Genomic DNA, 24,957 nt, shown 5'->3' on the forward strand with positions numbered 1-24,957 from the left:
GCATCAAAATAACCCCATTGTTATGTTCCTAACAAAGGCCCATCACGCATATCCCCACATTGGGTTCCAAAACACCTGTGCGGCCGAGCAGTGCTCAGTACGGAGACTCGAGCTACAATGTAAACACGTTCATTCCAAGTTAGGGAGAACATTACAGGAAACGACGTCTTGCTGTGGAGGAAAACCGAGCAATCTTTGGGAGTTTGAGACACGAAAATACGCCGGTAATGGCACCAAACATCTACCTGGTTACTTCATTCATTCGGAGGTGATTTAGACATTATACAAGTGTAGCAGAACTGTAGCTGGCCAGACGGTGTGTTGATGTGCATGGCTTGGGTAGAATGGACCGTTTAATGGCCACAATGGGCCATTTCGGCAAGATGACAAAGGAACTTATTAATGACCTTCGGCTATTAATTTTCATAAGTTGTGTTTTATACATGATCAACACAACCGAGGCGACTGCATCAAGTTTACTGGTAAGTTAAATGATGACTTTAATAATTGCTAAATGAATTTATAAATTGGCATTTTAGATCAACAACTTCCTGGAGTGAAAATAATGAAATAATACAGACAATGCTATGCAGGAGTTCTGATAGTGAGTGAGTGAGACCATAGGGAAAAATGGTTAGACAGCATCTTGTAGTTATTCCTCCATGTAGTTAGGGACACAGATAGCACAGTGCTCTTTCACAACTTTATGTCAATTCAAACGAATAACATTTCTTCCTCAACGAATAATATTCCTTCCTCCATGGTCTGAGTATTTAGCTGGCTAAGATACTAGACAGGGATTGGGGAAGATAGGTTCATGGTTAATGTTGTGATTAGTTTTTGCTTTAGGCATGGTTTCGGAAAATCTGCTGTGCACTTACAATTTTGAGTTGGACCATGGAGGAATCCATGGTTGGACGTACAATCATAGGGACTTACATATTGATATTGATAACAATTTCCCAATTAATGGAAAGTGAAAATATTAGGACGACTCTCGTTGTTCTATCAATGCCTTTTATAAAATGACCTTCCACTTAAGTTTGATGAGAAAACACGAGCAGTCAGCAACAATGATTTCAAACAAGAACAGTGTGAGTGATCTTAAATGTTATGAGTAGGCCTAGCTGCACTCAAGTTCCCCTGCACTTGGGTTCACTATGGCCAAAGAGGAGCTATCGAGGGTCAATGTTATTTATTACCAGGTAGATGATTGATTGTATTCTTGGTATCCTAGAGGTAAAAATACCATCTAACATAAGTTATGTCTTCCGGTGTTAAGCAAAATTCATGGTCTGTGTCGCTACTTTCATGGTTACATGTTGACATTGGTCATTATAATGGTGTAACCTCCATAGTGTATAGTATTGTAACCTCTGAAGTTTGTTGTTTCGATTTGTCGGGACAATGGGTGGACACCCATTGTGCTTACGGTCCAGTGCACGTGGTGATGTACAACAGGTACAGCTTGCTATTAAACATCCACAAGCTTGTTGACGTACTGCTTTGTTGTTGTACAAACCCTACCGTATACTATAACTGTCATTAGTTTCTGCATAGGTGTATACTATGGGTACACCCTGCTAAAAAGTTTCTTTGTACAATTTCAAAGTGGAGGAAAGATTTCCACGATAGACCGTTGGTTTAGTTTCTCCCTTGGAGAATTATCAGGTCACTTCGTATTTTAACTACCCTTTAAAAAGTTGTTGTATTGCAAGTTCGCCCCCCAAAAGGCTAAATAAGCCACTCACTTCTTTCCTTTTGCAAGGTAAACTTTACTTTGGACACTTCGTACCTTGGAAACCAAGATACACCGTACTTCGCTCGTACACTCGGGACGTCTTTAGCTTGTTCTCTTTTCCATTAAAAACTAAACAAAAACAGTGATTGTGGGGTGAGATACGGTCACTGTTATGCGGTGTAATTACGAAAAACGTACCCGTAAATTTTGCGGTAACTTTATTTGGACACCATGTTCTCTGACAGCTGGTTTCATTTTTCGGGTTATACTCTTGGTATTAAACTTGGTCCTGTCGCAACTTGACGGCGTCTCTGTAATAATTGGCGACTGTCCCATAACGTGTTTTCAAGTTTGGACTACCCGGTGCGTAACAGACTCCTTTGTATAGATTCATATACCATTGTTATTATGTTTGGACACCATGTTCTCAGATAGCTGGTTTCATTTTTCGGGTGATACTCTTGGTATTAAACTTGGTCCTGTCGCAACTTGACGGCGTCTCTGTAATAATTGGGGACTGTCCCATTACGTGTTTTTCAAGTTTAGACTACCCGGTGCGTAACAGACTCCTTTGTATAGATTCATATACCATTGTTATTATGTTTGGACACCATGTTCTCAGATAGCTGGTTTCATTTTTCGGGTGATACTCTTGGTATTAAACTTGGTCCTGTCGCAACTTGACGGCGTCTCTGTAATAATTGGGGACTGTCCCATTACGTGTTTTCAAGTTTAGACTACCCGGTGCGTAACAGACTCCTTTGTGTAGATTCATATACCATTGTTATGGGGGCCATGAAGGAACATCACATAACGCAATGAGGTCAATATGCTGTTCACTTTCGCATTACCTTTATTATGGTGGCCATGAAGGGACATCGCATCAATATGTGCGCCTATGTATATGCAGATCACTTCGCAGAAAAAAACGAAATAACAAACATCTTAAATGTATTGCATAAAGAAATCGTTGAGTGAACCAAGCATAATGGAAATTATAAACTGTCTATACATTTTATTGCCATTAAAGGAAAATGTGATTGTCAATACTCTATCTGTTTACATTTTTTTTCACGTAGCAAGTGCACGTAGACAGTTTCTGCTTACGAGAAAAAAAGGTTATTTCATGTTGCTGAGCCATGAATTTAAATACAAATTTGCAATGCGGTTTTATTTACGGTTGAATTGTTAGGTTTGTGAGATTCAGCCGTGAGAACATTGATTTGTTTCCAGTTCAAGTGAAAGTCATTCACTATTTGAAAGCCAAAGTCGATGAACCTTTAACATTAAAGTTCTCTCTTTCATTGTAACATAAGTTCAGCTGCTTTTTCCCATTGAAAATAATTTCGTGTGCCGTTCCAGCCGGAGGCCTTGTGGTGCTTTTCATTGTTGTGTTTTTAAGGCATGATGTGGCAGAAAAGCACCTTATAAAAGGCGCGTAGTCGGAAAGATGTTTTCATGTTTTTTTGCGGTCTCCCACCCCAAAAGCTGAATGAGATGTCAACCCATCAATTCCCGTTCTCTCCTGCATTCTCGTTATTTTTCTGTTCTAGAACTTACGTTATTAACTCCGCACGTCAGGCAGGAACCGTAATTCGTCAAATAAATGGTTTTACTACTCGTGAATCAAGATAAGGTACTATTTGGTAAAACTAAACTTAGCTTCCTCGACAAGTTCGCCGTCTTTGTACCGAGGTCATCCCATCCCAACTAGTTTGAAATAAACATACGCCAGACAAAGCATGTGTCTACACAAGAGTCATGACAAGTTTGGCACGTGGCCTGGACAAGGACGTTAGTATAATGGCTTCATGCACAAGGCGGTACGAAAAGAATAACATAATAATTTGCATAATAAAAGACGCAATAAATGAACACATGCTCCCCTTAAATATGATCACACTTCATAGTAAAAACGTCACTAAAGTCAGCGTAGAACCACGACCTGGTTCGAACGACCTGAGCTGAGGCGTTCCGCAAACATTATCGTTTGGAAATATTTGAATAAACACTCTGATGAAAAGCAATTTGGGAAGGTAAAAACCGGGCAAGTAAAAAACACGTTCTTGTACTCCGATCTCGTGTAAAGATGCTAGCAATTTACCCCAATGTTGGGTATATATTAATGTTTTGCTACCGCTTGGCACGTCTATAAAGGAGTATCGTCAAACCTCTACGTGTATGCTATATATAGGCGTGATTCGCTGGCTGTCTTTACCATTCACTGTGATGAATACGAAATGGTTTCGGGAAGGGGTAGAAAGCACCCATCGTGAGTCACTTTTTATTAAAATTGCTGGCGAAGAAATTGAGAGAAAATGAAAGTAAAATCAATAAACAAGTCGGCTTGCCGTTACATTCTCCACAATTTATACAGCACTTGTGTAGCTTCATAGATTCATTACCATGCTATATCAAAATAATAACAAGTTCTGCTTGAACTGGCATCGTCTGATGCACTTTTTACCTTACTGTAGTCTAGATAATAGTCTCATTTTTATGCTTGGTTGGTTTCAGGTTATAAAAACTAATAACCCAATCTGTATCAATATGCCCGACCACAGCTAAGCCATTGTCAACGAGGGCTTACTATCGTGATCGAAGTTTTTATTTTTAAAGGAAGGTTGTACTAATTGATTGTTAGAACACCCATTTCGTGAGCCACTTTTAATCCCCCTTTTAAGTTTGACATTGTTTAGGGATTGCAACATAGATACAGTCTTCAAATACGAAATGCTTAATAAAAAAATAAAAATACTATAAGTTAGCAGGCAACATATGCCTTATATGGGCATAAGAACATAGTAATGCAATTTGTAATCGCATTTCAACAGAGTCTGACATAATTTAGAAACAAACATTATGAGTGAACCTTTTACAAACAACCCAATGCAATAACATGAAGGGCTTATACATTTTTCTATAAAAGTGTTTCGTGTTGTGATAATACTTGTGATGGCCTTGTACAAGTTTACACTCATGTTTTATTTTTATGCTAGTAAGCCCAGTGTATGTCACACAACCGGTCTCCAATTGCTCAATAAACCACTGTGTTTCAACGTATAAAAACAAGTCTCCAATCTTGTATATATTCAGCATGGTGTCAGAAGTGGGATAGAAATTTGCATGAGCTATTTCTTTTGATGGACCTTGACACAGTACACGTCATAAGTTGATGGATGATTGCACAAACTTCGTTCAACTTGTACATGACCTTTTGTAATTTCTCATTTGGGCAGCGAGAGTCTAGATTGTCATTAATGGTATCACTATCTCTTCTTGCATTGACTACAATCGAAGAGGTCAAGTAATGGAAACAAGCATGTACGTGTATGTACAAACCTAGACTGACACTGGTCTTACAGACCTCTATGATATCATTGGATACAATGATTTCATTGGATAACGTGTAGTGACTTATGCTTGTGACGCTAATATGCAAAGGGTGTAGACCCCTCGCAGTGCGTCACGCGCAGACTGTCTGCCCCTGGTCTGCACTTTTTTTGTAGCAATTTGTTTTGCATGTGTTTGTTGAGCACACACACTGTAGTAGTAACACATGGGGAATTTGACTGTGAAGTTTCAACATTGTACAGCGTTTTTGTTGCCGTGTTCTATCATCAGTTCTAAACGCACTGGGCCATTACTGTCTCCTTGCCATCGGGCAATCGGGGTCGGCACTGTTGTCCACAAAGCACTGAACAATGCCCCTTGATTTGCCAAAAGTGAAAGTATACTTTGTTGTTGTTATTGATATATAAAAAATGATAATTCATACTGCCCGATGGTATGTAAACAACTTGATGTTTAAACTCTGTATTGGCAATCATTATTAAATGTTGATGGTCGACACAATGAGTTCCAATCCTCAAATCTATTCCAAACAGAACTCGTTTGTGTACTACCCACCCTGGGTATATATGGGCCAGTCTGGGCCTGCAATTGTTGACTCCACAGCACTTATACACCCAATGGCAACAGTGTCATTGGTGCCTCAACCACCTTAGGTGTTTCCCCAGATTGCGGAAAGACGATTCCCAAGTTGTCATAGATTGCATGAGCATGGAAATACCCGGGAAAAGCCGATGTTATGTTGTCACGCAGGTTTTCAATATTATTTGGTACAATTTTCATTTGGAGAAGTGTGGTTTCAACCAGGTAGATTGGTATGTTACAATTCCTAAAACTATAGCATTGTGAGTCCGTACAATAACAGATGGTGGTTCTGCCACAAAGTTCTATAATTATGTAAAGAATGGGCATCTTTTGCTGAAAAGAGAGTTCCAGTGGGGATTGCTTGGGACGATAACAGTTGTGGAATGTATCATTGTCAATTGGACAATTGGCATCCCCAATGTTTTGGAAGATAGATTATTATGGGAGTATTATGACAAAGGTATGCTGGTGAAAACAACATTGTGAGTTTACCCTCTTTGCTTATAGTCCTTGGTCTGAGAAAATGTTCCACGAACTTTGCCGTAGGTTCAACCGCAAGGAAATCCCTTCGTTCTGGACCCATTCATCATTAGAGTCTTTCTTAAGAAAGGACACTCTACTTCACGGACACAAAAACAATTGGCCTGAGAATTGATTTTTTGTGGCAAGCTTTCCATTATATTGAAATGAACAATAAGTGACCTCTAGTCCTCTAGGTCATGTTTCACATAATATCGTGCTATTAAAGTAAGTTCGGACAGTGTTTCTCTATTTCAATTCTGATGGTTTGTGCACTTTTCGGTTTGTACTCATGGATTGAATATGGACACTCAGAAGATTATGAAGAAGATGTAAAGTTTAAGATGTTGGAACTAGACATATTTGGGTATAAAATGTAACTTCCTGGTCAGAGTTAAGAAAATACATCCTACATCACGGACCAAAAACACCAATTGTCTTGGGAAGTTATTTTGTGGCACAATGTGTCCCGTGAGGCCTGGCCTTTGCTGTGTCAGCATGACCCGGAATCGGTGTCAAAATAACCCATATTGATCAAACTGACACATGAATTGAGTTAAAATCACATTTTAAACACTTTTCCATGTAAGTCTGAAAAACTTCTGGGGTTGGGAGTTTTCAGAGGGTCAATGTAAAAGTCGCGAGCCCTTTTCAATGCTTGGGCTCGGGTTTTTTGCTGTTAAAGCGTTAGCATTGGGAGCTAGCCAAAGCTAAAGCCGTGGTGTAGAAAACGGCCAGCGATACGAGTTAAAGGAACACGTTGCCTTGGATCGGACGAGTTGGTCAAAACAAAAGCGTTTGTAACCTTTTTTTATAAAATGCATGTGGTTGGAAAGATGTTTTAAAAGTAGAATACAATGATCCACACAAGTTTGCCTCGAAATTGCGTGGTTTTCCTTCTACTGTGCGAACTAACATGGTCGGCCATTTATGGGAGTCAAAATTTTGACCCCCATAAATGGCCGACGTGTTAGTCGACGAGGTAAAAGGAAAACCACGCAATTTCGAGGCATGTTTGTGTGGATCATTGTATTCTACTTTTACAACATCTTTCTACCCATATGCATTTTATAAAAAACGGTTACAAACGCTTTTCAAAGACCAACTCGACCGATCCAAGGCAACGTGTTCCTTTAACATGATGGGAAAGTATAAACAATGCTTTTGAAATACTGTTTGCTCAAATGAATCGAGAGCACACCTCCAGTTGGTAATGTAATGAACACATTTAACGCAAGAGTGGGTTATGTGTTCAGTTAACCCTAAACGACAAATCAGGAACGACTTATATAGTGGGATTATAACAACGCCCCTTGTAGACCCTCGGCAAACACATCGCTATGACTCATGTTATTGTATTCAAAATAACTTGAATACATATAGGTCTAGGGCGCAAATTTTTTTATTAGCTTAAAGTGGTATTAGATCCCTTAAAATTTAGCCATTGTGTTTATAACTGGTCTTCCCTTGTGTAGTATAACATTCAAAGGACTTTTTATGAAGAATAAAATGTAGTTTATGTTTTACATATTGTAGTAGCACAATAATTTAATATGCGCTAGCATTATTTAATTAAATGATAAATTATTATTGTACTTTTTGTGTAGTAAAGGCAACATTTTTTTTGTAGTAAAGGTACGATTGCCAACAATGGTTAGCACAACTGGTAGGCAATGACATTGCAAAAGAAATGTTTGTTCTTGTACCGGCTGCGTATAAATGCTGACTCAACTAACTTCAGTTTCAACTTCATTTCATTATACACATAAGTTTAATATCTCGTGTTTTTGTTTTGCAGACATATTTACAGAAGTATGAGTATTTTGGACCAGACATTGGCGATCAAGTGCATGACGATGCACAGTTGGAAAAGGCAATCAGAGCACTACAATACCAGTGCAATTTAAACGTAACAGGTGATTAATATTTGATGTTAATAATATTATATTTAACGTGAAAGTAAACCCACATCCACTCCATTTCCTCAATATAGAACATTATTTTTATAATACTTATGTGAGATTTAAATACACTAGAAATGTGAAAATCTGGACTTGCCTTGACTTACTCTTTGTAAAGACTACGTTTTCATTAAATAATTTGAACTTTGGCAAACGATTCGCAAAAGGTCCAGGACAACACGACTGAGTTAAAATAACCGTATTCCCGGTTCGGAGCCGGAGAAATAACCAAAGTGTCACCAGTGCATCCACGTTTTTTTGGCGTGGTGACTAAGCAATATTATTAATGACATGACTGCTACACTCGCACAATAGTCTATAATGTGATAACAATGTAGTGAGGTATACGATATGCTAATACGAAATGTAATTTAATTCACACCATTATTCTTCTTAAACGTGCTATTGATCCATTCAACTCCCACAATCTACAGGAATTGAGGACGAACATATCTTTGAATGTATTTCAAGATCCCGCTGCGGGAATACAGACAAAGTTCAACCATTAACTCATCGGAAAAAGGGTGGACGTAGGAAGCGTTACTACATACCATCTGAAGGTCTGGATTGGTCAGCGCCATCAACTCTTATAACCTATGACATCATCCGATACACGGACGACCTTCCACCCACTGTGGTTGAGGAGGCCATTAATGATGCGTTCGAGGTAAGAAACAGTGACTGAAGTGACCATTGATCCACCCAAAACTTCTGAATATTATAGTTTGTATAATACATATAACATGTATTTTCACTCTCTTAAAGCTGTGGTCATGTATACAATCAAATTGAAGTGTGAACATTTCATTTAAAAACGTGGGCTAGTTTTTGAGATATCGCAAAAGTCCATAGCAGTTATTGTACAAGCAGAATCCCAAATATGAACTTTACAAAATCTGAGAAACGTTACGCGGTAACGCTTCAATCAAATTTCAACAGGGCACAACAAAATGAAATCATTTTACATAGTCACATTACTTCGAAGTGAAACGTTTCTCAATATGTTTCATACTATTGAAAGCTGCTGTAAGAGTGATTACCAAACGTAAGAAAATCTGAATAATAATAGATAGACTAAAACCATAACCATATTACGATATCCTTAACTTCAACTAGCCTAATGTTCTAACAATACCAATGGTCATTTTCACTATCTTAAAGCTGTGGTCAAATAGCACAATACTCACGTTCCAAAGAATACGAGGTGGAGATGTTGACATCGGTATATACTTCTACCCGTCGTTTGAAGAGCACGGGGATAACCGACCGTTTGACGGCCCAGGTATGGTGCTGGCTCACGCCTTCTGGCCATGGAGCGAGGAAGACACTGCGGATGTACATCTGGACGAGGGCGAAACGTGGACACACAAGTCTTACTCAGGTAAACAAGTTAAAGGTCTACCTTTTAGGAGGGTTCCCTTGTTCTTATTGAGACTGTAGCTGGTTTAGCCTAAATTTTTCCTTGGAGAACATCTTCCATGACGACCCTTTAAAATAATATTGTGTTTGCACCTTTTAGTTGTAAACGTATATGACTGGTCTTTTGCCACTATAAACTCCTTGTCTTTTTGACTGATTTGGGACCATTTTATTTTTCGGCCAGTTTTAAAAAATGGGCCTTTTTGAGCTAGGATTTTTTTGTTATAAAAACTGCAAGGGTTTAAACTTGTTTTTTGTTCTTTTGACTGATTTGGGACCATTTTATTTTTCGGCCAATTTTTAAAAATGGGCCTTTTTGAGCCAGCATTTTTTGTTAAAAAACTGCAAAGGTTAAACTTGTTCTTTTTGACTGATTTGGGACCATTTTATTTTTAGGCCAATTTTAAAAAATGGGCCTTTTAAAACCAGGATTTTTTGTTAAAAAAACTGCAAGGGGTTAAACTTGTTCTTTTGGGCCAATTTTTAAAAATGGGCCTTTTCGAGCCAGGATTTTTTGTTCAAAAAACTGCAAGGGGTTAAACTTGTTCTTTTGACTGGTTTGGGACCATTTTATTTTTGGGCCAATATTTAAAAATGGGCCTTTTCGAGCCAGGTTTTTTTTTAACAAAAACTGCAAGGGGTTAAACTTGTTCTTTTGACTGATTTGGGACCATTTTATTTTTCGGCCAATTTTTAAAAATGGGCCTTTTTGAGCCAGGATTTTTTGTTCAAAAAACTGCAAGGGGTTAAACTTGTCCTTTTGACTGGTTTGGGACCATTTTATTTTTTGGCCAATTTTAAAAAATGGGCCTTTTCGAGCCAGGATTTTTTGTTAAAAAAACTGCAAGGGGTTAAACTTGTTTTTTTGACTGATTTGGGACCATTTTATTTTTGGGCCAATTTTTAAAAATGGGCCTTTTTGAGCCAGGATTTTTTGTTTAAAAAACTGCAAGGGGTTAAACTTGTTTTTTTTTTTACTGGTTTGGGACCATATTATTTTTCGGCCAATTTTTAAAAATGGGCCTTTTCGAGCCAGGATTTTTTGTTCAAAAAACTGCAAGGGGTTAAACTTGTTTTTTTGACTGATTTGGGACCATTTTATTTTTCGGCCAATTTTTAAAAATGGGCCTTTTTGAGCCAGATTTTTTGTTCAAAAAACTGCAAGGGGTTAAACTTGTTCTTTTGACTTATTTGGGACCATTTTATTTTCGGCCAATTTTTAAAAATGGGCCTTTTTGAGCTAGGATTTTTTGTTCAAAAAACTGCAAGGGGTTAAACTTGTTCTTTTGACTGGTTTGGGACCATTTTATTTTTCGGCCAATTTTAAAAATTGGGCCTTTTCGAGCCAGGATTTTTTGTTAAAAAAACTGCAAGGGGTTAAACTTGTTCTTTTGACTGGTTTGGGACAATTTTATTTTTCGGCCAATTTTAAAAATTGGGCCTTTTCGAGCCAGGATTTTTTGTTAAAAAAACTGCAAGGGGTTAAACTTGTTCTTTTGACTGGTTTGGGACCATTTTATTTTTGGGCCAATTTTTAAAAATGGGCCTTTTTGAGCCAGGATTTTTTGTTCAAAAAACTGCAAGGGGTTAAACTTGTTCTTTTGACTGGTTTGGGACCATTTTATTTTTCGGCCAATTTTAAAAATTGGGCCTTTTCGAGCCAGGATTTTTTGTTAAAAAAACTGCAAGGGTTAAACTTGTTCTTTTGACTGGTTTGGGACCATTTTATTTTTGGGCCAATTTTTAAAAATGGGCCTTTTTGAGCCAGGATTTTTTGTTCAAAAAACTGCAAGGGGTTAAACTTGTTTTTTTTTTTACTGGTTTGGGACCATATTATTTTTCGGCCAATTTTTAAAAATGGGCCTTTTCGAGCCAGGATTTTTTGTTCAAAAAACTGCAAGGGGTTAAACTTGTTTTTTTGACTGATTTGGGACCATTTTATTTTTCGGCCAATTTTTAAAAATGGGCCTTTTTGAGCCAGATTTTTTGTTCAAAAAACTGCAAGGGGTTAAACTTGTTCTTTTGACTTATTTGGGACCATTTTATTTTCGGCCAATTTTTAAAAATGGGCCTTTTTGAGCTAGGATTTTTTGTTCAAAAAACTGCAAGGGGTTAAACTTGTTCTTTTGACTGGTTTGGGACCATTTTATTTTTGGGCCAATATTTAAAAATGGGCCTTTTCGAGCCAGGTTTTTTTTTTTTTTTAAACTGCAAGGGGTTAAACTTGTTCTTTTGACTGATTTGGGACCATTTTATTTTTCGGCCAATTTTTAAAAATGGGCCTTTTTGAGCCAGGATTTTTTGTTCAAAAAACTGCAAGGGGTTAAACTTGTTCTTTTGACTGGTTTGGGACCATTTTATTTTTCGGCCAATTTTAAAACATGGGCCTTTTCGAGCCAGGATTTTTTGTTAAAAAAACTGCAAGGGGTTAAACTTGTTCTTTTGACTGGTTTGGGACCATTTTATTTTTGGGCCAATTTTTAAAAATGGGCCTTTTTGAGCCAGGATTTTTTGTTCAAAAAACTGCAAAGGGTTAAACTTGTTTTTTTTGACTGATTTGGGACCATATTATTTTTCGGCCAATTTTTAAAAATGGGCCTTTTCGAGCCAGGATTTTTTGTTCAATAAACTGCAAGGGGTTAAACTTGTTCTTTTGACTGATTTGGGACCATTTTATTTTTCGGCCAATTTTTAAAAATGGGCCTTTTTGAGCTAGGATTTTTTGTTCAAAAAACTGCAAGGGGTTAAACTTGTTCTTTTGACTGGTTTGGGACCATTTTATTTTTGGGCCAATATTTAAAAATGGGCCTTTTCGAGCCAGGTTTTTTTTTTTTTTAAAACTGCAAGGGGTTAAACTTGTTCTTTTGACTGATTTGGGACCATTTTATTTTTCGGCCAATTTTTAAAAATGGGCCTTTTTGAGCTAGGATTTTTTGTTCAAAAAACTGCAAGGGGTTAAACTTGTTCTTTTGACTGGTTTGGGACCATTTTATTTTTCGGCCAATTTTAAAAAATGGGCCTTTTCGAGCCAGGATTTTTTGTTAAAAAAACTGCAAGGGGTTAAACTTGTTTTTTTGACTGATTTGGGACCATTTTATTTTTCGGCCAATTTTTAAAAATGGGCCTTTTTGAGCCAGGATTTTTTGTTCAAAAAACTGCAAGGGGTTAAACTTGTTTTTTTGACTGATTTGGGACCATATATTATTTTTCGGCCAATTTTTAAAAATGGGCCTTTTCGAGCCAGGTATTTTTGTTAAAAAAACTGCAAGGGGTTAAACTTGTTCTTTTGACTGGTTTGGGACCATTTTATTTTTCGGCAAATTTTTAAAAATGGGCCTTTTCGAGCCAGGATTTTCGGTTAAAAAAACTGCAAGGGGTTAAACTTGTTCTTTTGAATGATTTGGGACCATTTTATTTTTGGGCCAATTTTTAAAAATGGGCTTTTTTGAGCCAGGATTTTTTGTTCAAAAAACTGCAAGGGGTTAAACTTGTTTTTTTGACTGATTTGGGACCATATTTTTTTTCGGCCAATTTTTAAAAATGGGCCTTTTCGAGCCAGGATTTTTTGTTAAAAAACCTGCAAGGGGTTAAACTTGTTCTTTTGACTGATTTGGGACCATTTTATTTTTCGGCCAATTTTTAAAAATGGGCCTTTTTGAGCCAGGATTTTTTGTTCAAAAAACTGCAAGGGGTTAAACTTGTTCTTTTGACTGTTTTGGGACCATTGTATTTTTCGGCCAATTTTAAAACATGGGCCTTTTCGAGCCAGGATTTTTTGTTAAAAAAACTGCAAGGGGTTAAACTTGTTCTTTTGAATGGTTTGGGACCATATTTTTTTTCGGCCAATTTTTAAAAATGGGCCTTTTCGAGCCAGGATTTTTTGTTACAAAAACTGCAAGGGGTTAAACTTGTTCTTTTGACTGATTTGGGACCATTTTATTTTTCGGCCAATTTTTAAAAATGGGCCTTTTTGAGCCAGGATTTTTTGTTCAAAAAACTGCAAGGGGTTAAACTTGTTCTTTTGACTGGTTTGGGACCATTTTATTTTTGGGCCAATATTTAAAAATGGGCCTTTTCGAGCCAGGTTTTTTTTTAACAAAAACTGCAAGGGGTTAAACTTGTTCTTTTGACTGATTTGGGACCATTTTATTTTTCGGCCAATTTTTAAAAATGGGCCTTTTTGAGCCAGGATTTTTTGTTCAAAAAACTGCAAGGGGTTAAACTTGTTCTTTTGACTGGTTTGGGACCATTTTATTTTTCGGCCAATTTTAAAACATGGGCCTTTTCGAGCCAGGATTTTTTGTTAAAAAAACTGCAAGGGGTTAAACTTGTTCTTTTGACTGGTTTGGGACCATTTTATTTTTGGGCCAATTTTTAAAAATGGGCCTTTTTGAGCCAGGATTTTTTGTTCAAAAAACTGCAAAGGGTTAAACTTGTTTTTTTTGACTGATTTGGGACCATTTTATTTTTCGGCCAATTTTTAAAAATGGGCCTTTTTGAGCCAGATTTTTTGTTCAAAAAACTGCAAGGGGTTAAACTTGTTCTTTTGACTTATTTGGGACCATTTTATTTTCGGCCAATTTTTAAAAATGGGCCTTTTTGAGCTAGGATTTTTTGTTCAAAAAACTGCAAGGGGTTAAACTTGTTCTTTTGACTGGTTTGGGACCATTTTATTTTTGGGCCAATACTTAAAAATGGGCCTTTTCGAGCCAGGTTTTTTTTTTTTAAAACTGCAAGGGGTTAAACTTGTTCTTTTGACTGATTTGGGACCATTTTATTTTTCGGCCAATTTTTAAAAATGGGCCTTTTTGAGCCAGGATTTTTTGTTCAAAAAACTGCAAGGGGTTAAACTTGTTCTTTTGACTGGTTTGGGACCATTTTATTTTTCGGCCAATTTTAAAACATGGGCCTTTTCGAGCCAGGATTTTTTGTTAAAAAAACTGCAAGGGGTTAAACTTGTTCTTTTGACTGGTTTGGGACCATTTTATTTTTGGGCCAATTTTTAAAAATGGGCCTTTTTGAGCCAGGATTTTTTGTTCAAAAAACTGCAAAGGGTTAAACTTGTTTTTTTTGACTGATTTGGGACCATTTTATTTTTCGGCCAATTTTTAAAAATGGGCCTTTTCGAGCCAGGATTTTTTGTTCAAAAAACTGCAAGGGGTTAAACTTGTTCTTTTGACTGATTTGGGACCATTTTATTTTTCGGCCAATTTTTAAAAATGGGCCTGTTTGAGCCAGGATTTTTTGTAAAAAAAAAATGCAAGGGGTTAAACTTGTTCTTTTGACTTATTTGGGACCATTTTATTTTCGGCCAATTTTTAAAAATGGGCCTTTTTGAGCTAGGATTTTTTGTTCAAAAAACTGCAAGGGGTAAAACTTGTTCTTTTGACTGGTTTGGGACCATATTATTTTTCGGCCAATTTTAAAAAATGGGCCTTTTCGAGCCAGGATTTTTTGTTAAAAAAACTGCAAGGGGTTAAACTTGTTCTTTTGACTGGTTTGGGACCATTTTATTTTTGGGCCAATATTTAAAAATGGGCCTTTTCGAGCCAGGTTTTTTTTTAACAAAAACTGCAAGGGGTTAAACTTGTTCTTTTGACTGATTTGGGACCATTTTATTTTTCGGCCAATTTTTAAAAATGGGCCTTTTTGAGCCAGGATTTTTTGTTCAAAAAACTGCAAGGGGTTAAACTTGTTCTTTTGACTGGTTTGGGACCATTTTATTTTTCGGCCAATTTTAAAACATGGGCCTTTTCGAGCCAGGATTTTTGTTAAAAAAACTGCAAGGGGTTAAACTTGTTCTTTTGACTGGTTTGGGACCATTTTATTTTTGGGCCAATTTTTAAAAATGGGCCTTTTTGAGCCAGGATTTTTTGTTCAAAAAACTGCAAAGGGTTAAACTTGTTTTTTTTGACTGATTTGGGACCATTTTATTTTTCGGCCAATTTTTAAAAATGGGCCTTTTTGAGCCAGATTTTTTGTTCAAAAAACTGCAAGGGGTTAAACTTGTTCTTTTGACTAGTTTGGGACCATTTTATTTTGGGCCAATATTTAAAAATGGGCCTTTTCGAGCCAGGTTTTTTTTTTTTTAAACTGCAAGGGGTTAAACTTGTTCTTTTGACTGATTTGGGACCGTTTTATTTTTCGGCCAATTTTTAAAAATGGGCCTTTTTGAGCCAGGATTTTTTGTTCAAAAAACTGCAAGGGGTTAAACTTGTTCTTTTGACTGGTTTGGGACCATTTTATTTTTCGGCCAATTTTAAAACATGGGCCTTTTCGAGCCAGGATTTTTTGTTAAAAAAACTGCAAGGGGTTAAACTTGTTCTTTTGACTGGTTTGGGACCATTTTATTTTTGGGCCAATTTTTAAAAATGGGCCTTTTTGAGCCAGGATTTTTTGTTCAAAAAACTGCAAAGGGTTAAACTTGTTTTTTTTGACTGATTTGGGACCATATTATTTTTCGGCCAATTTTTAAAAATGGGCCTTTTCGAGCCAGGATTTTTTGTTCAAAAAACTGCAAGGGGTTAAACTTGTTCTTTTGACTGATTTGGGACCATTTTATTTTTCGGCCAATTTTTAAAAATGGGCCTTTTTGAGCCAGGATTTTTTTGTTCAAAAAACTGCAAGGGGTTAAACTTGTTTTTTTGACTGATTTGGGACCATATTATTTTTCGGCCAATTTTTAAAAATGGGCCTTTTCGAGCCAGGATTTTTTGTTCAAAAAACTGCAAGGGGTTAAACTTGTTCTTTTGACTGGTTTGGGACCATTTTATTTTTCGGCAAATTTTTAAAAATGGTCCTTTTTGAGCCAGGATTTTTTGTAAAAAAAAATGCAAGGGGTTAAACTTGTTCTTTTGACTTATTTGGGACCATTTTATTTTCGGCCAATTTTTAAAAATGGGCCTTTTTGAGCTAGGATTTTTTGTTCAAAAAACTGCAAGGGGTAAAACTTGTTCTTTTGACTGGTTTGGGACCATATTATTTTTCGGCCAATTTTAAAAAATGGGCCTTTTCGAGCCAGGATTTTTGTTAAAAAAAAACTGCAAGGGGTTAAACTTGTTTTTTTGACTGATTTGGGACCATTTTATTTTTGGGCCAATTTTTAAAAATAGGCCTTTTTGAGCCAGGATTTTTTGTTCAAAAAACTGCAAGGGGTTAAACTTGTTTTTTTGACTGATTTGGGACCATATTATTTTTCGGCCAATTTTTAAAAATGGGCCTTTTCGAGCCAGGATTTTTTGTTAAAAAAACTGCAAGGGGTTAAACTTGTTCTTTTGACTGGTTTGGGACCTGTTTATTTTTCGGCAAATTTTTAAAAATGGGCCTTTTCGAGCCAGGATTTTCGGTTAAAAAAACTGCAAGGGGTTAAACTTGTTCTTTTGACTGATTTGGGACCATTTTATTTTTGGGCCAATTTTTAAAAATGGGCCTTTTTGAGCCAGGATTTTTTGTTCAAAAAACTGCAAGGGGTTAAACTTGTTTTTTTGACTGATTTGGGACCATTTTTTTTTTCGGCCAATTTTTAAAAATGGGCCTTTTTGAGCCAGGATTTTTTGTTAAAAAAACTGCAAGGGGTTAAACTTGTTCTTTTGACTGATTTGGGACCATTTTATTTTTCGGCCAATTTTTAAAAATGGGCCTTTTTGAGCCATGATTTTTTGTTCAAAAAACTGCAAGGGGTTAAACTTGTTCTTTTGACTGGTTTGGGACCATTTTATTTTTGGGCCAATATTTAAAAATGGGCCTTTTCGAGCCAGGTTTTTTTTAAACAAAAACTGCAAGGGGTTAAACTTGTTCTTTTGACTGATTTGGGACCATTTTATTTTTCGGCCAATTTTTAAAAATGGGCCTTTTTGAGCCAGGATTTTTTGTTCAAAAAACTGCAAGGGGTTAAACTTGTTCTTTTGACTGGTTTGGGACCATTTTATTTTTCGGCCAATTTTAAAACATGGGCCTTTTCGAGCCAGGATTTTTTGTAAAAAAAACTGCAAGGGGTTAAACTTGTTCTTTTGACTGGTTTGGGACCATTTTATTTTTGGGCCAATTTTTTAAAATGGGCCTTTTTGAGCCAGGATTTTTTGTTCAAAAAACTGCAAAGGGTTAAACTTGTTTTTTTTTACTGATTTGGGACCATATTATTTTTCGGCCAATTTTTAAAAATGGGCCTTTTCGAGCCAGGATTTTTTGTTCAAAAAACTGCAAGGGGTTAAACTTGTTCTTTTGACTGATTTAGGACCATTTTATTTTTCGGCAAACTTTTAAAAAAGGGCCTTTTTGAGCCAGGATTTTTTGTAAAAAAAAAATGCAAGGGGTTAAACTTGTTCTTTTGACTTATTTGGGACCATTTTATTTTCGGCCAATTTTTAAAAATGGGCCTTTTTGAGCTAGGATTTTTTGTTCAAAAAACTGCAAGGGGTTAAACTTGTTCTTTTGACTGGTTTGGGACCATTTTATTTTTGGGCCAATATTTAAAAATGGGCCTTTTCGAGCCAGGATTTTTTGTTAAAAAAACTGCAGGGGGTTAAGCTTGTTTGTTTGACTGATTTGGGACCATTCTATTTTTCGGCCAATTTTTAAAAATAGGCCTTTTTGAGTCAGGATTTTTTGTTAACAAAACTGCAAGGGGTTAAACTTGTTCTTTTGACTGATTTGGGACCATTTTATTTTTCGGCCAATTTTTAAAAATGGGCCTTTTTGAGCCAGGATTTTTTGTTCAAAAAACTGCAAGGGGTTAAACTTGTTTTTTTGACTGATTTGGGACCATTTTATTTTTCGGCCAATTTTTAAAAATGGGCCTTTTCGAGCCAGGATTTTTTGTTCAAAAAACTGCAAGGGGTTAAACTTGTTCTTCAGACTGGTTTGGGACCATTTTATTTTTCGGCCAATTTTTAAAAATGGGCCTTTTCGAGCCAGGATTTTCGGTTAAAAAAACTGCAAGGGGTTAAACTTGTTCTTTTGACTGATTTGGGACCATTTTATTTTTGGGCCAATTTTTAAAAATGGGCCTTTTTGAGCCAGGATTTTTTGTTCAACTTGTTAAACTTGTTTTTTTAGACTGATTTGGGACCATATTATTTTTCGGCCAATTTTTAAAAATGGGCCTTTTCGAGCCAGGATTTTTTGTTAAAAAAACTGCAAGGGGTTAAACTTGTTCTTTTGACTGATTTGGGACCATTTTATTTTTCGGCCAATTTTTAAAAATGGGCCTTTTTGAGCCAGGATTTTTTGTTCAAAAAACTGCAAGGGGTTAAACTTGTTCTTTTGACTGGTTTGGGACCATTTTATTTTTCGGCCAATTTTAAAACATGGGCCTTTTCGAGCCAAGATTTTTTGTTCAAAAAACTGCAAGGGGTTAAACTTGTTCTTTTGACTGGTTTGGGACCATTTTATTTTTGGGCCAATATTTAAAAATGGGCCTTTTCGAGCCAGGTTTTTTTTTAACAAAAACTGCAAGGGGTTAAACTTGTTCTTTTGACTGATTTGGGACCATTCTATTTTTCGGCCAATTTTTAAAAATAGGCCTTTTTGAGTCAGGATTTTTTGTTAACAAAACTGCAAGGGGTTAAACTTGTTCTTTTGACTGATTTGGGACCATTTTATTTTTCGGCCAATTTTTAAAAATGGGCCTTTTTGAGCCAGGATTTTTTGTTCAAAAAACTGCAAGGGGTTAAACTTGTTTTTTTGACTGATTTGGGACCATATTATTTTTCGGCCAATTTTTAAAAATGGGCCTTTTCGAGCCATGATTTTTTGTTCAAAAAACTGCAAGGGGTTAAACTTGTTCTTTTGACTGGTTAGGGACCATTTTATTTTTCGGCCAATTTTTAAAAATGGGCCTTTTCGAGCCAGGATTTTCGGTTAAAAAAACTGCAAGGGGTTAAACTTGTTCTTTTGACTGATTTGGGACCATTTTATTTTTCGGCCAATTTTTAAAAATGGGCCTTTTCGAGCCAGGATTTTCGGTTCAAAAAACTGCAAGGGGTTAAACTTGTTCTTTTGACTGGTTTGGGACCATTTTATTTTTCGGCCAATTTTAAAAAATGGGCCTTTTTGAGTCAGGATTTTTTGTTCAAAAAACTGCAAGGGGTTTAAATTCAACAAAAGTGCTGAGGTTTATTGTGCCCCCCCCCCCCCCGCCCCCACCCTCATCACTGACTCGTTCGCCCTGTAACATTCATACCTAAGTTCAAATCTTTCTTCTGTTTTTAATGCATTGTCCCATGGATGTTTTATTACTACAGGGGCAAACCTTTGGCTTGTTGCAGCCCATGAAATCGGCCATTCTTTAGGACTGGGTCACAGTGTGGCGTTCGGCTCTCTCATGTTCCCGTTTCACTTCGGATACAATCCCACGTACACCCTGCACCAAGATGACATCGACGGTATACAAAGCCTCTATGGTATGTTATTACTCATACCCATGCCTTGGGTCAATTTCACAAAGAGTCAAGATTGATATTAAATGTGTGTCAATCTTAATTGGTAAGGAAAGTGTGATGTCACAACATAAATCACAATGGCGATGTTAACAACCCATTTTAAGATGAATCTTAGTGTTTTGTGAAATCGACCCATGGCTTGTTTTGTTCGCCTGCTGTTGTATATTTTAACAGTTTATCATTCTATAAGAACCTCACTAAATTGATAGTTGCTTAGACAACGGCACCTTACACAATATGTGCGCCACCAAGTGGACACTTGGTGAATCCAGAGTTCAATGCCAGCAGTAATACTTCTTTGTTTGTTTATAATCTCTTTGATGAACTATCTAAACTTTATTTTACAGGTGACGTTGATGCGCCTGAGCCTGAAGATGCGCCGGACCTGTGCCAGGTAACAATGGATGCCGTTATGATGGACGGACATACATACATATTCAAAGGTGCGTTATTTTATTCGTTGTTGGTATGTCGTCATGGTTTTTTTGTAAGTCGCCAGCCACACAAAGCATAGAAGACCAATTAAAGGTCTGTGCTAGAATCAAACATTTTTCTAGGGGCCGTTGCTACTTACTCCTATGCCTGAAACAGGGTTACCCTATTTACAGTCCATATGGATGTGGGCTTGGGTATCATCCACCAGAAGCCTGGCTGGTAGAGCAGAACGCACTCTACCCCAACTTGTTGCGATATGGTGGTAGATATGTGGAGCAAGTTTTTCCTTTTCCCTGATCCTAGACCTAAACCTAGACCGCGAGTGTTTTATTCGTTAACTTCCATTGCATGTTGCAGGTGATTATTACTGGAGAGTTTCGAATGGTCAACAGGAGAATGGATACCCGCAGAGGATCTCCAGCCGATGGTCAGGGCTAGAAGGTGACATCGACGCTGCCATCACCGTTAAAAATAGTTTTGTTTGGGGTGACCAGGTTCAAAAGACATTTTTTTTTAAGGTGAGAAAATCAGAGGGATATAACTAACTTGTTGGAGAGTATAGTTTGTTCAAACGAATACAGTGTCCTCTCTTTCACTTTTGTTTTGCAACCATTTCGCAAGATTTCTGCTGCCTGATGTGTGTGAAGGAAGCAATTATCACTTTAAAAACCAACATGCTTTGAAAAATTTAAATATATACTTCTTTTTTATGTGCAGGGTCGTCTGGTATGGAGATACACTCTGACGAATTTAGACGTCGGTTTTCCAAAGGACATCTCAGAAGTCTTTTCAGGTTTTCCTGCGGACGTCGCTCGGGTAAAAGGCGTCTTTGAAATCAGTGGAAATGGAGAGACTTATTTCTTTTCAGGTAAACAACAACAATATGGTGCAATCGGACTTGCCAAAGACGATAAACTAATTACAGGCACTCTGGAAACTAGAAATCCATCCGATGATAAGTTTATGTTACGGGTCTTTAAGTACTTTAGGCCTATACCATGCATAATGTACTAGGCCTACAGTACTCTACTAGGCCTACTGTATATCTCTGTACATCGGCTGTACTGTACAGGCCTGCTATAAAGGTCTATACTAACTATTGGTGTTGATTTTTCTGGCAGCAGCAACATAATTATTCTATACTCTGGTGTCCTCGAGCAAAGACTGATCATATTTTGCTGTTTTCGTACCCATGGCAATCAAATCTCTTTTACTAATAATATATTTTTTCCGGACAGATAATGGATTCTACTTACTCAATTGGCAAGGCGTCCAGGGTCCATTTGGAATCAACGTCTTTGCTGGTATACCAACCAACATAGTCAGCGCCATGCAGTGGACAGACAACTATATATACTTCTTCACTGACAACTTCTTGTACTTCCAGTCTAGCCCCTGGAGCTTCACCACCAGCCGAGGGTACCCGCGATATGCACATATTGACTGGTTAGGCTGCTCGGAATGACACACCCACTTTATGAAAGACTTGTGGTGTGTCTGCCTCATTGTTTACCAAGGAAATGACTCTGTTTTAGTCTCTGTATGCGGAGAACAATTAATTTCTAGACAAGGCTTGGGCACAATGTGTGTAGTTTTAAGCTAGCTTTTATAAAAATGGTGACACGAATATCAGTGCGAAAAGTCATCTACCACAGAATGGAGAGCATCGTGAGCAGAATGGATAATGTTGTCGAGGTTGGGTGAGTGTTGTCGAGATTGCTCTTGTGTTTATCACAGAGCCATAATTTTTGTTCTCTCATAAAAAAGGTATCCAGAATTTAAAATACATCGGTGTAAGGGTAAAAAATATGTTATTTGTTCACGATGCAAAATTTTACATTTTTATGCAAACAATCTTAACTCCAGCTTTCAAATTTTATTTTATTTTAAATTTCCGGATCCGGATACCTTTGGGGTCGGTTTGACCCGGAATCCACTTTTGGATCAGCCTAACTACAGTGTAAATCCATTGTTCATGGAATTGCGAGTATGCTCAAACTTACGTAAACAATGGAAATTTACCCGGTAAGTCTGCTGCCACCTAGCGTTCAAAAGTCTCCCATTACCGAAGACTTCTTCCAAAGAAGTCGGTTCAGGTGTATCGATTCTGAGCTAGACATGTTGTGCTTTGTCCAGCTTTTGTTCTGGAAGCTCCTTGTCTTGGAATTGTTGGATGGAAATCAGAGGTACATTTCACAGGTTGGTCTATGCATGTCTGAAATGTGTTAGACTCTGGTTCGATGCTGCATGTGATAAGATTCCCAAGTGATTTGTGTCCCCAAAGGGTAGTTATGTCATTCTTAGTGCAATGAATACAAAATAAGTCTGTAAATTTTATTTTATTTTATTTTACTTTATTTGAATAACTGGAAAAATAATATACGAAATAAGTAATTATTGTAATAAGTAATTGAGCAATTAACAACTTTGAGAAAGGCAATTGATGTTAACATAATACTTGGAGAAATATTAGTACCCCCTGATGAGAGTTTAACATTGTTGGTCACAATTTCATCAAAGTTTTGACGAGAGAGGGCGGTTTAATCTTTAAAAGACATAATTGAACGTAAACAACGAACTATTTATTCGTTACAACAGATTATAGAAGTTCGTTAGAACGAAATACTTAACGAAATTCGTAAAAACAAATTACCAAATTCGTTTGAACAGTGTTCGTAAAAACAAAATCCGGTCTTGTTGAAAACGTGCCACGATAGTGCTTTCGTTATAGGTTTCGAAGCTTAACGATGGCAAAACCAAAAATATTCAGTAATTTTTACATCTTAAAAATATGCAATTATTTCCTTATTTTGTTCTTGAATAGAATTGTATTTTAGCAAATCAATGCACCGAGTCTATATTTTTTTAAGAACATGATAATTATTGTATTGATATTGTCGGATTTAAGGATTAGTTTAAACTTAATGTAGAGAGGTATATTTTTTATCAATTGCCGTTCGAGTTTTATATTAATGTTGTAAGTTCAGTGCTGCGATCCAATACGATTGCAGGGGTTGTATAAATTCTGTTAATAAAACAGTAAAATTAAAGTATGTTTTGGTTTAAGCCTATTGTCTGGGTTATGATACCTGGAAAATGTAGCTCGTGGTCTGTAGGATGTTTGAATTGTTTTCCTGCCTAATGCATTGTTTTACGAGAAAACACATCTTGGTGTCGTGAATCAGCTGTAGAGTGAAAATACACGGGAAAATGTCCGTATCCTGCCGCCATTTTTTCATCGGCTCTAAAATAAACTAGTATCTAATTAAGTCGGATGATTGTTCACGATCCCAATATCTTTTAGACTCCTTGAGGTTGAGTAGGTGTGGATTGATGATACAGGCTAAAGTCAGGAGTATGTCGCGAGAAAGCTAGTAGGGCCTTATGCGGAGAGTTTTATACGGTGAAAAAAAAAAAGCGGCGGCAGTTATTTTGAAAACTGCTTGTTTTCCTACTTGTTTTTTTCTTAGGAAAATTCTATGATGGCCCTACAGCAGTTAGTGAGCGGTCATGAATACACCGACGTGTACCAAATGGCAATTATTATGCTTACGTCATCAAATGAAACAAATCATCCCTATTCTTCAAACAAAAGTGATGTTAATGCAATATAGTTGTACAATCGACAGTCATCTATTGGAAAGGGAAAATCTGGGAGAAGAATGTTGTCTACCCTTTCCTTCTACCATGGAGGAAGAAACTCCATGCTTCTACCAAGCCTTTTGCCCTGAATGTAAAGTGATCTTTTTTTAGCTGGCGTTGGATGACTCTTTATAGTTTAACCCCAATCATCTCGTTTGCCACTGGCTCTTTAGGAAGCGTAATTAACCCGTAGGGCCTTCCCAAATCCGGTAATGGGCGTCCGTCTCAAGTAACCTCCCAAGATAAGACCAACAAAGAGATGTTTTGATGTTAGCTGGTTGTTACAAGGCAGTCATCCATGCTAGGCCCTCCTCGATTACCATAAACACAAGTAGTCAAACATAAGGCCACGAAGATCCATTACACCTCAGCGGTTCTATACCCATATTGTTTTCATTGTATTATGGTTGCTAAGATGTTGGTTTACGTAAGATTAAACTGGTGGCACAAGGGGATTTGCCCAGTGGTCCAGAGTGAACGGAAGTCCTACGCTGAAATGGCGTTTCTCCTGAGAAACTTCTCGACGTTTTCATCAGTTCATCTTCATGCAGGATTTCGTAGAATACTCAGTTACACCTGGTGGATTTGTGATCGAAGTACACCCTATGGTTTAATTGCTTTAGAGTTAAGATAGCGGACTCTATCACTCTGAGAAACGACCTCCCTCTAACCCTCCAACCCTCTAACCATGGAGGAAGTTGCAGTTGAACTTGGATGTATACGCGTGCCTTGCAAGAAACACGATCAGTGTTAATCAAGCGTTATCTAAACCAGGAGGGGCTAATGAATGCTGTCTGAATCTGAAGAAGACTTTTTGTTGATGACCCAGCTTAGAACGTGATCTCAGATAATAATCATGTGGATT

General features: G+C 37.1%; 1 protein-coding gene across 1 annotated transcript; it reads left to right on the forward strand.

Moving 5' to 3' along the window:
* The first annotated feature begins 79 nt into the window (after positions 1-79).
* On the forward strand, positions 80-23,723 carry LOC139939026 (matrix metalloproteinase-14-like). Its single transcript, XM_071934738.1, has 9 exons — positions 80-482; positions 7,995-8,112; positions 8,592-8,824; positions 9,319-9,538; positions 19,818-19,976; positions 20,363-20,458; positions 20,808-20,968; positions 21,168-21,318; positions 21,689-23,723. Exons 1-9 carry the CDS (start codon positions 345-347, stop codon positions 21,913-21,915), a joined length of 1,503 nt encoding a protein of 500 aa, XP_071790839.1. The 5' UTR covers positions 80-344; the 3' UTR covers positions 21,916-23,723.
* Positions 23,724-24,957: the final 1,234 nt, after the last annotated feature.

This window comes from Asterias amurensis, chromosome 6 (genome assembly GCF_032118995.1).
Source record: "Asterias amurensis chromosome 6, ASM3211899v1".
In the NCBI taxonomy this organism is placed as follows: domain Eukaryota; kingdom Metazoa; phylum Echinodermata; class Asteroidea; order Forcipulatida; family Asteriidae; genus Asterias; species Asterias amurensis.

What these genes read in the sequence shown, in the direction of transcription:
- LOC139939026 (XM_071934738.1), top strand. Translation starts at nt 345, where the DNA reads ATGGACCGTTTAATGGCCACAATGGGCCATTTCGGCAAGATGACAAAG. An exon ending in CCATTAATGATGCGTTCGAG is followed by an intron (nt 8,825 to 9,318) that starts GTAAGAAACAGT and finishes ACTATCTTAAAG; the next exon opens with CTGTGGTCAAATAGCACAAT. An exon ending in GACACACAAGTCTTACTCAG is followed by an intron (nt 9,539 to 19,817) that starts GTAAACAAGTTA and finishes TTATTACTACAG; the next exon opens with GGGCAAACCTTTGGCTTGTT.